Source organism: Anabrus simplex, chromosome 8 (genome assembly GCF_040414725.1).
Source record: "Anabrus simplex isolate iqAnaSimp1 chromosome 8, ASM4041472v1, whole genome shotgun sequence".
NCBI lineage: Eukaryota > Metazoa > Arthropoda > Insecta > Orthoptera > Tettigoniidae > Anabrus > Anabrus simplex.
Genome location: NC_090272.1, coordinates 199,263,302 through 199,280,503, shown reverse-complemented (window position 1 = coordinate 199,280,503; position 17,202 = coordinate 199,263,302). Strand labels below are relative to the sequence as shown.

Here is a 17,202-nt window from a genome sequence, read left to right as displayed (position 1 = left end):
GCTCACTACACATTAGAAGTAGGTAAATCAAACCAAATTTAAGAAATTACAATTATAAGTCAGATAAGGTTAATAAATTTCAAAATAAGAACACACCAAAGCGCACAGCAACATCACAGAGTAAATAAATTTTCAAGAAACATGATGTGCACACCCGATCATCAGATATCAAAAATCAAGGTACAGTTACCGACATGAAAATAACAGTGGTTAGTAAAAGGTAATAAGGCCAAATAAATATATACCATCATCAATGTCAAGGTAACAGACCTCAGCTAATAATAATGAAAGAGCCCAACACATCACAGCACACCATTCCACACCTAACGTTTTACACAAGTAAATAGAGATAGAAGGCCATGCTCTGAGGTTAGGTTGAATATATTCTCGGGTGCTCCTTAGATCCATAAGCATACCCCTTATTGGATGAAGAAGAGATGACACGATGAGTAGTATAATTATTAGCCCTACACGAAACAGAGGGAGGAGGATACTTGGAGTGCCTAGACTCATCTCCATGTTTTACATCCTCGGCAAATGTACAGGCTTCCTCAAGTTCTCCAAAATTACTAGGGCACTTAGTCAAAGATAAAAAGGACCGATATTGAGGAGTAATGCCTTTGATTATACAAGCTACCATCTCTTCTTCCTGTACCATGATTTTAAAAACCTCGCAATAAAATTTCAAATCCAAGACATAGGCCAATAGATTTTCATGCAAGTACTGCGTCCTATAACAATGCTTTGGAACTAGACTTTGTAACGCAAGGGACGGAATAAACCTTGCCAAGATTAACTCGTGAAATTCATTTACACTTAAATTGCTGCTAATAGCCTTAGAAATTTCTTTTTAAGGACACCTTGACAGTTAGGAAATAACACTCTAAAAATCCCCAGAGCATCCATGCTATACACATTAGCCGACTCAGATAATTCTACCAGAAACCGCAGGAATCTGATTGTTTCGTCAATGGAATCTACAGAAAAGACCTTTACATCCTTAAAGAGATCTTTAATAGAGTTTGGGGCCGAACATGACCTAACCAACAAATTCTCTAGCACAGGAGTTAGCCCACAGCAATGAGATGAGCACGGATTAGTTACGTTTTGGGGAGAAATATTCTCATTAGCTTGACCAAAGCAATTACTTTCATTATTCTCAATTTCATCACTCAACGACAATTGACCAACCTTTTTGGTACTAATCATTAAATCAAGTTCAACTGAAATGTTGATGACAGAAGTCAACAAGGAAGTACACTGGGATATCAACTCTCCTTCAGGCCCAAGGGAAATTAAATCCTGAACCCTGTTGATAAGGTGATTAGTTCGAGCCTTTAGCCTTCTCAACTGATAGTCAGATGGATTGCATTCTTTAAGCTGATTTAAAAAGACTAACAATTTACTAACTGAAACTGAAAGGTAATTCACTGACTCACCCACTTGGATGTTCATGTCACCTGGTTTCACAGCAGAATCAAGGGAAGCCAGAAGCAAGGCAACGTCACCCTCCATGGAACCGGTTGATACCAAGCCGCGGACTTGCAGTTCGTACTGCAGCTCCCCTTTTCGTAACATTCGCGGCAACAACACAGCACGTGCAGGCATAATGATATGAAACAGAAAACACAGAAGTTACCACCCAACGTAAGTCTGCCTTTCCCTTCACAACCTTGAATTTTTGTCTCAATCTCCTTATTATTCCAGCCAATAGACCATTGTGACTTGGCTAAATTAGCCAATAATTCATAAGAAATATGAAAAGAAAAGGTGATACACCAGGTATCAATTAGTAGTTCAGTAAATTACACGTGCTCAGATACTAAGCACAAATAACGAGAATAACAGAACGTAGTTGCTATGGCAACCACGCTATCTGCTACCAAATACACTCTCACAACAAGAAATACTAAGGTAGAGCGTATAGCACGACCAGGGATTGTACCAAGAAAACAAAAATAATAGGTACCATATCACTTACCGTGCAATCCCAATAGAAGGTCGTCGCAATTTGTAGAAGCAACAGGGCCAAGAGGCCAGGCGAATCAATAAAACAAATTAAATTAGCTAAAGGCTGGAATAATAACTACTGAATAAATTTGAAAGAAAAGAAAACTTTAATTAACAAAATCTTCAAAAGAAAAATAACCGACCTCTCAAACTACAATTGATTTAAAATTTAAATGTTGCAACTGGATCAATTAAAAGGGAAAATTAACTGAAAATTAAACCATCAAGGTCGATGCATTAATTAAAGAGAATCAAATGACAATTAAAATCTATAAATTCACAGTTACACTCTTGAAGATGAAAACTTCTCCAATGACAATCTCGGTCATACCCTACCAACCCATATTACTTCAGTAATCTTCAAGAAATAATCCAAATGAAGGCACATGATCCACAAGAAGGATTAACTAAGAGAACATTACATCAGAGACCGAAACTTAAATCACTTGAATATCACCAAACAGCAACCGGTCCACCACTAGGCGGCAAAATCAAGACCATTACAGCACACGGTTCTAGCCGTCAATAATCAACTCAGATCCTCGGCTGTCACATCCAACAGGACAACGCCCACCCACGTGTGCATTCTATTACATCGTACAGAAACAAAACAGAGTCACCGTAATTCAAAATGGCTACACCAGTACCGAGTAACCACAGAAAAGTTTTCATCTTAACAATATTCCAACATTACCTAACACCCTCGAATAGGTTTGAAAAATTTAGGAATCAGAAAATTATTATTATTATTAAAAGGGAAATAAGAAAAATGAATTAGGTTGCACCGATACTACATACATATTTACCTAGTGAGGAGCTCCCCAAATATAAAATCTTGCTTCATGCGCATGAAACCTTAAGTAACAGAACCCAAAGTTAAAATTAATATCATAGTTACCATCGAACCTTGAAACCCCAAACCTAGATTGAATTTTACAAGCTCATAACAAGACCAGTAGGAAAAGTCCTTCACTTTAAATGCTCAAAACAAATGTCCGAAACATCAAATATTCCATTTCTCAGATATCATAGCCATAAATTTTCTCCATGTCTTCAAACGTCATTATTAGTAGTTTCTTCGGCGAAATCAACCCAGTTCAGAAGTACATATGAATCTACTTACGAGGTCGGATAGTTAGAAGTGAATAATCTTTTCAAAAGGAACAAACCAAACTTCGAGCCTAACGCTCAGGTGGAAATCCATTAACCCGGATCGAAATTCACCATCATCTTCCTTTCTTGAATAATTAACTTGTCGTTAAACCACAACCAAGAGCTTAGCTTCAGAGCGTCTCTTCAATTCAGTCCCAAGAATTAAAAAAACAAAAACGCTCAGACATCATTGTCGAGCACGGTGCCTCGCCAGGTAAACTTCACGTTTCGCAGACAGATCGCAGCACACACTAGCCACCTCGTGTTTCTATAACCAAGTCCACCGCAAGATGGCTCCCCATGCGCAAATCCGAGAAGGGACCATGGTATCTCGAACTCTTAATTCGTGGACACGCACACCATAATATTAAACTATATAAATGGAATCCAATATATGTACTTCTAAGGTAATGGAGTAATACAACTCCATTACAAAGATCCCTGTATTGGATCAACCGATTATTTGTGGTACTGTGCCTAGAATCCAAAGTGGTCCTTGGATGAAAGAACTCGAAAAAAATAGAATCTTTCTCTCTGATTCTGGAGAAGGGACGCCTGAAATTGAACTTCTTTTAGGAGCGGACACCTACGGAACACTTCTCACTGGAAGAATAAAAACATGGAATGTGGACCAGTGGCTGTTGAGACTCGACTTGGGTGGGTTGTTATGGGGAGGCTATCTCTGAACAGTCTCTCAGACTCATCCAGTATGGTAGTATCGTCGATGTTGACTTTGAACACTGCAATCACTGATTTATGGAAGTTGGACACCCTGGGAATTAGGGATCCTGCTGAGAAGACATCGAAGAAAGAAATAGAAATGGCTACCTTGGATCATTTTAAGAAGACTGTCTCAATCGACGAGGAAGGCCGTTACGAAGTCCATCTAAAATGGAATGAGGTATCTGAGGAGCTCCGCGACAATTTGGAAATTGCTGAGAAGAAGTGCAGGACGACAACTAACAAACTGTTGAGTAGCAACAAGTATCAGGAATACAATGTTGTGTTTCAGGATTGGCTTCAAGAAGGGGTTTTTGAAGAGGTACCCTTTCAAGACCTTGAGAATAAATGTCACTATTTACCTCACAGTGGTGTATTCAAAGAAAATTCAACCACACCGTTAAGACCCGTATTTGATGCTTCTTGCAGGGGGAAGGAAAGTCCATCTCTGAACGAGTGCCTGGAGAAAGGACCAAATCTGCTGGAAAAAATTCCACCTATTCTGATCAGGTTTCGCCGTCGTGAAATTGGAGTAATTTCGGACATAAAAGGGCCTTTCTGCAAATTTCTATTGCTCTTTCAGACAGAGATTTCTTGAGATTCCTATGGTGGGAGGATTCCTCCATGAAGAAATTCAAGATATTCCGACATCGACGAGCTGTATTTGGGCTCAAGTGTAGTCCATTCTTGTTGGGTGCTGTTCTTGATCTCCATTTAGAAAACAGCCCTCCTGAACTGCAAGAAACAGCACAACTATTAAAAAGCTCATTCTATGCCGACAACTGCGTAACATCCCTTCATTCAGAGGAGGATACGACCCAATTTGTTGAGAAATCTATGAAACTACTTTCAGGAGCCAGATTTGAACTACGTGGCTGGGAATACACCTCAAGGGGAAAAGAGAATACGTTTGAGAAGATTTCTCCTGTTCTTGGATTATTATGGGACAAGGAAGAAGATGTATTGTACTGTGATGTGAGGCCTCAAAATGAGACTGGATGTGTTACACGAAGAAAAATCTTGTCATCTGCTCAGAGGATTTTTGATCCCATTGGTTTTTCATGTCCTCTGACCTTATTCCCTAAACTTCTCATTCAGGATAGCTGGAATTCAAAGATGGGGTGGGATGATCCATTGCCAGAGGATGTACAGAAGAAGTTTAGAAAATGGAAGCTGAAGTTTGGCGACTTTCTGAAGTGAAAATACCGAGACATTTCGTAGTAAGCAGGTCTGAACAAACCTGGAGTTTACATACATTTTGTGATGCCAGTCGGAGTGCTTATGCTGCAGCTGTCTTCATACGAAGCTGTGCCGGTACTGAAGGGATTGTTTCTGTTCAGCTGGTCATGGCAAAGACAAGAGTTTCACCACTGAAGGAAATTTCAATGCCGCGATTGGAGCTCCTGGCATGCTGTATTGGTAGTCGACTAGCAAACTTGCTCAGAGGAAGTCTGAACTTGAACATCTCCGAGTTTTATTGGACGGACTCTTCAGCGGCATTGTATTGGATCAAGAGAGATGAGTCGTGGGGAGTATTTGTGAACAATCGAGTGAAGGAGATTAGATCTCAGACGAGACAAGAAGACTGGAGGCATGTTCCTGGGGAGCAGAATCCAGCTGACCTTCCATCTCGAGGCTGTTCCGTAGAAGTCCTGATAGACTCCAAATGGTGGGAGGGGCCCCACTGGTTGAAGTTGGCAGAAGGGGAATGGCCGACATCAGAAGTCAACGTGGATGATGACATCATCAAACAAGAGAGAAGAAAAATATCTCCATCACTGATCAATTCCTCAGCGGAGAATGGAGATGCCTGGTACTTAAGAAGATTTTCCAAGTTTTTTCAAATTGTCAGGCTCATAGGATGGATACTGCGATTTGTTGGAAAATCATTGAAACGTAGCAGTTGTGAAAGCGGGGGTGATCTCTCTGCTTCAGAACTAGCACAGGCGGAGAGAAGGCTCCTGGGTCTTGTCCAGACAGGGGTTCTGGAAGAAACTGAAAGACGACGACTGAACTCCCTTTGCACCTTTGTGGACCAAGATGGTCTTCTGAGACTGAAGACTAAAATTGTTCAAAGAGAAGATGAGGAAAATTTTAGATATCCCATTCTTCTGCCTTCCAGTCACAAACTTGTAGAGATTCTAATCAGAGACTACCACATACAATATTCTCATGCAGGTGTTGGGGTGTTACTTAGAATATTAAGGGAAGAATACTGGATCTTAAGAGGTCGGAAGACAGTACGAAGGGTGATCACAAAATGTGTCAAATGTCGACGATTTGAGTCAAAGAAAATTGATGTAGTACCTGCCCCATTGCCAGAAGATAGAGTGAAAGATTCGTCCGTCTTCGAGGTCAGTGGGGTTGATCTTGCTGGGCCGCTGATTTTAAGGGGTGGAGAGAAAGCTTGGATTTTGTTGTTTACTTGTGCTGTGTATCGAGCTGTACATATTGATCTGGTGTTAAACCTTTCCACAGAAGCATTTCTTCAAGGACTTAGACGATTTATTGCAAGGCAGGGACGACCCAGAATTATATACAGTGACAATGGCACCAACTTCACAGGAGCTGTGAATTCCTTTGACTCTTTGGACTGGCATAAGATAGAAGAGGAAACATCTTCAAGGAAGATCCAGTGGAAATTCATTCCACCCACGGCTGCTTGGTGGGGTGGATGGTGGGAGAGGATCATTCAAATGGTCAAGAAGTTGTTGAAGAGGACATTGGGAAGAGCCTCTCTCACCTACGAAGAGGCTTTGACTGTCTTATGCGATGTGGAGTATGTGGTAAATTCTAGGCCTTTGACGTACCTGTCTGAGGATCCAAGCGACTTAGTGCCACTGACTCCTGCAATGTTCCTGCAGGACAACCGGTCGATTGGAGTCCCTGATCTGGATTGCCTTGACAAGACTGATCTCAGAAGACGGGCCAAGTACCTGTTACGGGAGGAATTGAGGAAAAGGTTCCGTGATGATTACCTGAGCCTTTTAGTACATCCGCAAGTTAAAGGAAAGTGTCGAAGGATGCTAAAGATTGGTGACATTGTGTTAGTAGGCTCTGATCAAAGGAAAAGACTCGATTGGCCTTTGGGTAAAGTGATTGAGACGTTTCCTGGTAAAGATGGTAACACAATAGTGGTTCGAGTGCAGACTACTGGACGGGACATCATCATGCCCATTCAACGTTTGTACCCACTGGAGATTACTTCATCGGAGGATACCTTACACGTCGAAGATGATGGAGATAATGAGCAAGAAAGTGTTATTTCTGCTGTAAAAGATGAAGTGAAAACGAAAAGTGGACGTTTGGTGAAACTCCCTGCACGATATAGGACTTAAGTTTTGTGATAAGTTCTTGTCTTGTTAAACTGTGAAGGTGAAATGACTGTTAGATTATTTTTTTTTTGGTTCATTTTGGTTTTCTGTTAACAGGGGAATAAAGAAAACCAAAAGGTGGGAGGAATGTTACATCCAGAGACTAAATGGAATGCACCCACCAGATTTTGCACTCTTTGGTTTTGAGAACAGTTTTTGTTTTTGTACGAGAAATAACGATGAAAATAAAGTTTTAAGTTTGTGGAAAATAATAAAAGTCATCACCTGTGTAACTATCTGACGAATTCCGTTATATCGGGTAGATTTTCGGGTTCGACGTAACACTTAGCGGTGATATTTTGGATATTCTGAACAGAAGTGATAATGAAAGTGAGTCAGAAACTTCATGTTGTGAAGAATTATTTAGTGTCAGTGATGACAGTAGCAGTGGTGGATGCAAGAAAAGTGACAGTGAATAAGAAAATTCTGATAGTAATAGGGATGACTGTAATGTTGCAGTGCCGAGTGCTAGTAGTACTAAAAGCATGAACAACTAACATTGGAAAGGGGGAGAAAAGGACAGAAAAACACAAAGAAATCCATTTTTCATGACTACTCGTAATATACAGAATTGCCTCACAAATATAACAACATACCGTACTGGAAGAGGTTGCGAGCGAAACAAGCAGGTATGCCACTCTGTATTACAATAGCAATTCAAATGCCAAAACCACTTCACGTGAAATTCAGGGGTATTTTGCTCTCTGTATTCTGCTGAGGCAAGTGAGAAAATCTACCCTTCAGTCTTACTGGTCGGTTCACAAATCAGTTTCCACTCGTTTATTTTCTGATGTTATGCCATTCAGCAGATTTTTGCTCCTTTCAAAATTCCTGCACTTTACAGACAATGAAAAATGTGATCCTGATAACAGATTATCTAAACTCCAGCCAGTCATCAGGATCACATATTATCCTCAGGAGGATATAGCAACAGATGAAAGCCTTGTGAAATTCCGAGGTCGTCCTAGTTATATTCAGTTCAACCGTCTACAAAAAGCTTGTTTCGGTAACAAGATTTACAAAATCTTTTAATCTGCTGGTGGGTACTGCTTAAGATTCAATGTCTATACTGGAAAGAAATCACACGAAACATTATATGAAACACCAACAAGCGAGGCTGTGGTTATGGACCTCATGTAACCTTACCTAGGCAACGGACATACTGTTTTTGTAGATAATTCATATACCTCGCCACCTCTTTCTATGATGCTAGTGGAAAATAAAACGAATGCTGTAGATACAGTTAGGATTACTCGAAAAAACATACCAGATGATTTTTTAAACCAAAACAAAATAAAGAAAGCGAACCTCTTCTTACGTATTCACATAATCCAATGGCTCTTCAGTGGATGGGTACGAAAGCTGTAACCATGTTATCAACTTACCATGAGTATGTAGAAATGACTCAAACAGGCCAAATAAACAGGAAAACTAAATCAGTTGCTATCAAACCTAAGACAGTAATTGACTACAGCTGCTCCATTAATGGAATAGACAGACAAGACCGACAACTTTCATATTTTCCAATCATGAGGAGGTATGCCAGGGGGTACAGGAAACTTGTTTTAATCTTGTACATACAACAGTTATGTCCTCCAAAAGGAAATCACTGGCAGAAAACTACATTTCACTGATTTCAGAATGTAACTGGCTCAACAAATGTGTTTGTCCAACCCTTGTCCCGTTTCCCTACGGGGTCGGGTATGAGGTGAGGTGAATCTGTCTTGGCGGATTTTTATTACCGGATGCCCTTCCTGACGTCAACCTCATCAGAGGAGTTAATGAGATGAGATGAAATGAATGACGTGATATATGAAACCCGGTGCCGGCACATAGCCTACACCTCTCGAATAGCACCAAGGGGTCTGCTCAAGGCTTAACGTCTCCATCCGACGGACGAATCACCATCAACAGCGTCATATGCCCTCACTCCATATGAGCACTGCGGAGAGGTTTGGAATTTAATCCAGGCATTTGGCACGCAATCTAGTGATTAGCAATTGTATACCACCACCTCCCCTACCCTGCCGGCCAACATTCTGATGGTGAAAATTTTTCGACCAACGGGACTCGAACCGGCTAAACTCGGTGTCAGACCGTTTAGACGTCAGCGTCTTAACGATCATGGCCACCAGGCGGGCTAACTGGCTCAACAAATATGTAATAGAAACTGAAGCTTTACCTGAATACCCTGCATAAGGTAGACTACAGGGGGGCATTTCCCCAATGAGATCGCAGGTTGCAAATTGGGCCTATTTTGTTACATTTATTCCACACAAACCCATAAAGAAGAACGCATCCAGATAGTGCATTGTGTGTAAAGCACAGAAGAAAAGAAGCGACAATAGTTATACAATACAATCAAGATGAGACTGCAGAGGAAGGTAACTTCATGTTCCAGATTCAAGGTTTTTGCTTTCTTACTTTGATGGCGATTTCACTAAAGTGGTCCCACTTGAGCAACTGATCAGCCTGAACTGCATTGCGCATCTTAAATAACAAGCTACCGTTGAGTATTTTCTTTCAAGTTTTCAAGTCTGCCGTAGATACTTTCAATGTGTTTATTGAAAAGGACAGACCTCACTATTGGTTCTGGTAGCAACCAGGAACCTGGGGAAGCAAGAAATGTCAGCATCATGCCAATAAGACGACCTTAACATCCGTTCACTGGATTCCTTACACATCGTTTTTATGCTACTGGATTTAACATTATGCACCACGTTATCAAACTTCCACCGACACAACAGAACATTGCATGTCAACACAGCACCTTCAAAAGAAGAATTTTAACGCCAAGTTTTACTGAATCATCCCACATGGACAATTTTAATTTTAAGGTCAACAATATATTTTTAAGTGTTGTGCTCTGAACAATCCTGAACACTCTTCACCATTTTAATTGACGTATTCGGCTACCCGATTTATTTTAGTGTGTTGCTTTGTCCTTGTCCTTGTTGCTTCTTAAAGACTTTTGCGGCTGATGATGTCTACAAGTTAGAGGAAATATGTCCTGTCATATTTTTAAAAATGATATGTAAATAATTAGATAATAAAGAATCTTGGTATTGTAAAGGTGGAACATTTGACTCAACCTTCAAAGTATAGAGAGTCTCGTTCACCGCGGCCATCCCTTCAAACGCAAACCACGTTCGTCGCCGCTCCCTAAAATGTCATAAATCTTCAAGTATGAGCTCGCCTCTGGTCAGGCGGAGAATCTCGTCTTAAACAAACTCTCACATGAAGCATATTCTGAAGAACAATTTTGCGGCTATTATTCCATTCGATTGCACCATTATATCATTCTCAGTGCTCAAATTAAGTATTGCGTTCTCTGCACACTTTAATCATATTATCACATCGCGCCGTCTCATTTCATTACATCACAAAGGGCTCGGGTTCATACACGGCTCATAGCATAGAAGATTTCTCTACGGTTTTACCCACACTCGAAAAACATTACTCAAAATTCAAAGATATTCAGACGTAAGGTAATGAGACTTTAATAAAATAAAGCATTTAAACTCAACTAGTTATAAGAAAGGGACCCTATCTACATGGGGTGGATGGTACTTCGAGTCCAGGCACAGTGCCTTTTCACACAAAGATGTACAGCCATTACTATCTCCATTCATGCGAACTAAACTACAAAGAAATTTAAATTTACAGACAGAGTGCATTGCTATTCCCGCAATTGCTACATTACAACAAATAATTGTGAGGACTCTTTCATCATGCTATCATAAAATATAAGTGAATATTTGAACATGAAGAAAATCTACTTCGTTGGGTTACCAAAAACATTAACATTTCCCCTCTATCTAAAGCACTCTCAAAGATCATTGAAAATGTAACCCCATGCGCATGCACTAATACAAATTAAGTTAAGGTGCTTGACATTATATCTGCTTCTCTAGTCTCCATTTCCCAACTAAGCTAACCTAATTTAAATAATATCCTATTGACCACCTCAACATTATCTACATATGTACAGAAAGGAAAATATTCCACATTCACAAATATTTCAAATTAGTGTACTTATCGTGATGGTGGGTTGTCCATCGTCCGAACCTCGAGAGGCTCCCGAGCATTGTTTACTCCATGACGATGTTGCTGAGGACCGTTGTTTCACATCGTCTTGCGCCCATTCTGGATGTCTTCATAATCCTTGGTTCGTAAGCATTGGAAACAGACTAAACAATATCACGTTCAATGTTAATCGGTCTTTTTTCGTCAAACTTAATTGCGCGTCACTCCTAACAATTAAAAAAAAACTGCAATGTCCGTTTCAAAGATTACGGATTGCTCCTTCAGTGAATTTGGAATAGCTGTAAAGAACAAATTTTTAATGACCTGTGATGTGCGTTGTAATAATTCATTTCAAACATAACATTTATTCTCACATGCCCAAGTCATACTGATATTTTGTCCTGTTTTGTTTCAGACTTTACTACGTCCACATCTTCCTCTGCCTGGCAGGAGGTTGGTTGCTGTATTGGTTCTGCAGCTCCTACTCGATACCACAAAGGTTGATGTCTCTAGTATTCTTTGTTTGTCGGAAAATCTTCTTCATATAGAAACTTTAATCATACATCGGTTGATCTTCTCCATTTCTGGGCTCAGTCTATCATCATCAAATTGATGGGCCTGGAGCCTTCTTTGGAAGAAATTGGCAGCTCGTCAGGTTTTAAGAAAATTCATGTTCATGTTAGAATATAATGACAGCTGTGAGGTCTCTTTTAGTGTTGCTTTTGGAACTAAGTGTAAACATTTGAAACTCTAAAGCCTTTCAGTTATTTTTATTCCTCCTCCTCCTCCTCCTCCTTTGCATTTTCCCATCAAGATGCGGAGTCCACCATAATTCAACACCTGGCCTTCCACTTCACCTGGTCACTGGTATCAGCAGGTCATAGCCCACATACCGCATATCCTCACGTACATAGTCCATCCCGCATTATCTTGGTCTTCCTCTTGGTCTCCGTCCATTAAGGTTAAGTGCGAGAGCTTGCTGCACAATGGATGTTGTATCAGTTATGTCCACGTGCTCATACCAGGAAAACCTTATCTCTCGCGTCTTGTTCTATACTGGGGCGACTCTGAAAGAGACCTAGATGGCTCCATTCTTGACGTGATCAAGCTATATGACTCCCAGCGACCATCTATCTTCATTTCCATGGTATAAAGCATCTGTTCGTGCCTGGTAGTCGAAGGCCAACACTCTGTCTCATAGAGAGCTACTGGGTAGAAAGTTGTGCGGTATATCTTTGACTTCAGATGTAGAAATATCTTCCTGCCATAGAGAATACCTGTAACCTTCCAGCATTTATGCCATGCAGCGTTTACTAGACCTGGAGCGTATCACCATCAGTTGACAGGCGAGAACAGAGGTATCTGAACTCACAGGACTTTGCAAGAGGAATTTCACTGGCCAGAATATTGCCATCTGTCTGGGTATACAGACTTAGAGAGATTAAGCCATAGTCTGAATACGATCAGCCTTCCTTTTCACTGGTATTCAAGTTGTTCAAGTCTGTTCCGAGAGCCACTAGCTAGCATAACATCATCAGTGTAAAGCAGAGACCACGGCAGAGGGTTCTGTATAGCAGCAGTCCATGCAGGGAATAAACAGCAATGGTGACGGACACCCCCTCGAATGCTAAACGGCTGAGTGACACCGGCAGCGCAACACACAGAACAGAACCATGGGAACGAAGCGAGTACCATAACAGTTTCGTGTGGGATACGATCGAATGATTTTTCCAAGTCCAGAAACACCATGTGGACAGTTCTTCTTTTTTCCAAATATCTCTCCATCATCAGATGAACAGCATTGATGTCCGACTCGTTGGATGAATGGTCAGCATACTGGCCTTCGGTTCAGAGGGTCCAGGGTTCGATTCCCGGCCAGGTTGGGGACTTTAACCGTCATTGGTTAATTCCAATGGCTCGGGGGCTGGGTGTTTGTGTTGTCCCTACATCCCTGCGACTCATACGCCAGTCATAACACTATCCTCCATCACAATAACACGCAGTTACCTACACATGACAGATGCCGCGTGCCCTCGTCGGACGGTCTGCCTTACAAGGGCTGCACTCGACTAGAAATAGCCACACAAAATTATTATTATTAACAGCATTGATGGTGTCAATCATTGTTCAGCCCTTCACAAAGCCCCACTCGTTTGGTGAGATGGTAAGAATGCTACAAAATCAGGCATCAGTCGCATGCTCTAGGATTTTCATGGTGTGACATAGGGGAAGAATAGGGCAGTAATTGGTACAAACAGTGACATCTCCTGTACCTTTCCGGATGTGTACTATAATGCTGGCCCGCCAGGTGGTAGGGACCTCATTTCTTTCAAGGCATTCATTAAAGAACCCTGCTTGGAATACTGCTCCTTGATGCCCCAACTTCTTTCAAATATATGTTGGGATGTCATTTGGTCCAGTTGCCTTGCCATTTTTCATGCTGTGGATATCAACCATAATCTTAGCTGCTGCAATGGGAAGTACGGCTCCTTCTACAGGATTCGCAGTTTGAATTGATGGATGCTGGAACTCCTCATTACAGATTGTTTCAAAGTAAATTCACCAGCGATTTAGAATGTTTGCATGTTTTCGCAGAAGACGTCCGTGTTCATCTTTAATGTGCATGACGTGGACAACATCCTGTGTACCCTGATGACAAAACTTTGCTAACTTGTATATATAATTTGTGCTCTCAGCTCTGTCGAGACATTCATAAAGATCATGGAGGTGTTCAAACTTAGCTGCTGCGACAGCACGTTCGCCAGCCGATTTAAGAAGGCGATATCTAGTCCTGGAGTGGAGCCAGCTTCTTCTTGAATTTTATGGCATGCATGTTCATTCCACCACCAAATCTGCTTGTCCACAAAACGCCTTCCTAGATTCGTTACACCCAAAATGGCAAAGCCAAAGGTGAACATCAAGGACTAGGAGCATATGCTAAGAAACAACATTAGCTGAAGAGATAACTTGGGAGTCCTTCACCAGATGCATGTCATTTCTTCGTACCAACTAGTAGTTGATTTGTGTCTCATGGCCTCAAGTACTGAACGGTGACCAGGTGTGATGACCGTTCCTTAAAGAAAAATCTTTCAGTGTAGGTGTTAAATTAGTGATGAAAATGTTATAATTAAATTTTGATTTTGTTCAAGTATGTTTCCAGAATGGTGTACTTAGAAAACTCATTCCAAACTTATGTATAAACAAAACAAATCAAGATTTTTATTTTAAATGGTTTATTTACAAAGGAACTTACTAAGAGAAGCCACAACTATGGAGTCACCGATTGTTTAAACCTTGGCATGTTGATGTATGTAAAAAAATAAACAGATTTATGTTTGAAATTGTTTGTCGCATTCACCATTATTTAAATAGAAAATTTGCCTTTAAATTTAGTACCCTGCATTCCTGTTGGTAATTTGCACATGCGTATTGGTAGCAATATAATAATCCCTGACTTACACGTTGGGATCGTAGGTCTGAGGCACATGAGTGCTTCATTATTCATTTTTCATCCATTTTTTCTTTGTTTATGCAAACTAGGAAATTTACAGATACCACATGTTTTGGTAATGCATAACAGTAAGAGCTATATTAGGAACTCATTTTCTATCGTTCCATCTTATTATTTGTGGCCTGAGGTCTTTCACTTTCTTATTATTCCTGGCCTTTTTTCCAAATTTATTGGAGTCTGCACTTGATGTGAATTTGGTCCAGTTTAACAACCGGATGTCCTTACTAAGGGATGTACCGTATTTGCTCACATATAACTCACCACCGCATATATCTCGCACCCCATTTTTAACATTTGAAATTGCAGGAAAAATCCCCGCACATAACTCGCATTCATTTCTGACGTCATAAAGACAAATGGAATATACACGAAATAAAGTTTAGGTATTCCGTGGATGTGCCTTTATTAAATACTAGCTGATGTACCCGTGCTTCGCTACGGAATTCTACATTGTATATAGAATTCTAGGTTAGGTAGTGTACACCTAGTGAGCAAGATTGTATTATATTGTATAGCTCTTAACGTTACCCTAGAAACGCGACGGGGAAGTTACCAAACGTCTTTTCTCATATGAAGACTGGGTTAGGGAAGTTTCATTGTAATGGTAGGCCCGCTTGCCTACCATCAGTCACAATCAGGTTAGGGAGTTTTCATTATAATGACAAACACTCACTCTCCACCTGCTTTTTTACATCCTCAGAAAGACTGTCTTCGTGGTTTTCTCAAGTAAAATGAACATAGGTCATTACAATGACGTCAGTAGGAATGGCGCGATTAAAAGCAATATGAAATACTCGATCAAATGAAAAACCACGCATTTTCTCACTTAACGAACAGTACTACGCTGCCGATATAACAGTCCAAAGTTCCAGAGCTGGAATGACCAAGCCGCAGACAGCCGTGATCCGTGAACACTCTTAGTCTTTTTTCGGGGGGGGGGGAGAATTGTGGAGAATCCCAGGGAAAATCTATGCCCTTTTACTAATGTTTCCTAGGAGTACCCAATGAGTCGGAAAATCAAGACAGTTGACAGTATGGAGTACAGTTGGGAGGACATTTTGGGCGCCATTAAACCACCAAAGCCAATTAATAACCGTGGATATTTTTCAGTTCCCGAGCTGCTACACATTTGGACATAGCAAAGTTTCGTTTTGTAGTGTGTTTCGATTTTGTGTTGGTGAATAGTGAGATAAAAAACTGAAACGTGTTCAGAAACAATTTTTTAATGTTTGAATTCCACATTTCTATTTGTCTAATCACTGTAATAAAAATATTTTATAATGCTGACATACTAATATGGTGTAAAGTAACATTTAAATGTGCTAACTATGCTCCATTGTCATGTCCTGCCTCATTTTCCATGTTATTCATTAAGTGGTGCAAAGTATCCTCCCCCTATGAGGATACATTGCACCACTTTTTAATTATCCACAGTGCTGAAAATTGTAAGTCTACAACTTCTGTAAATCAAGTAACTGGAATAACAGGCTTTCATACATGTGTGTACAAAAAATTACCTTAATATCTCTAATACATTAAGTTATATACCGTTAAACCTTACGGTACATTAATTTTATTCAAAATTAGCAGCGAAGATGTGGTTTCTTCTTTGGCTTGGAGGAAAAATTGCCTCCGTGTCAGATAGTTCTTTCCCCCGCCAGTGTAGTGAATTGAGATTTTCCAACTCATCGGGTACTCCCAGGAAACATAAGTAAACGGGCATATTTTTTGCCCTGGGACTATCCACTATTTGAAACCCCCTCCCCCCCCCCCCCCGCCGAAAAAGGACGAAGATTGTTCACGGATCACGGATGTCTGCGTTTTGGTCATTCCAGCTCTGTAGCTTTGGACTGTTAGTTCGGCAGCATAGTACTGTTCGTTAAAAGTGAGAAAATGTGTGGTTTTTCATTTGATCGAGTATTTCATATGAAGGCATTGCTTTTAATCGCGCCATTCCTACTGACGTCATTGTAATGACCCATGTTCATTTCAGTTGGGAAAACCACTAAGAGAGTCTTTCTGAGAATCTATAAAGGCAGGCGGAGAGTGAGTATCTGCAATTATAATGAAAACTCCCCAACCTGATTGTGACTGACGGTAGGCAAGCTGGCCTACCATTACAATGAAAATTCTCTAACCCAGTCTTCATATGAGAAAAGACGTTGGTGACTTGCCCGTCGTGCTTCCAGGGCAACTTTAAGAGCTATGCAACTTAATACAATCTTGCTCACAACGTTTACACTACCTAACCTAGAATTCTGTATACAATTTAGAATTCCGTAGCGAAGCACGGGTACATCAGCTAGTAATATCAATATTTGAGAATTCAATTTCAAGCCTTCCCCTAAACTATCATTTCTTTTAGCGTGAATAAAATGATTTGTAGCCTAGATCATAGTGACTCATTAT

The 17,202-nt window shown here is 40.5% G+C and overlaps 1 protein-coding gene across 1 annotated transcript in view; it reads left to right on the top strand.

Annotated features, from left to right (window-relative positions):
- Nucleotides 1-11,974, top strand: part of LOC136879363 (putative fatty acyl-CoA reductase CG5065) — a 99,410-nt gene extending 87,436 nt beyond the window's left edge. The window contains exon 7 of the mRNA XM_068229093.1: nucleotides 11,698-11,974. Within this exon, the coding sequence (XP_068085194.1) occupies nucleotides 11,698-11,830 (133 nt within the window). The 3' untranslated portion in view covers nucleotides 11,831-11,974. The remainder of the gene's footprint in view (nucleotides 1-11,697) is intronic.
- The last annotated feature ends 5,228 nt before the right edge of the window (nucleotides 11,975-17,202 follow it).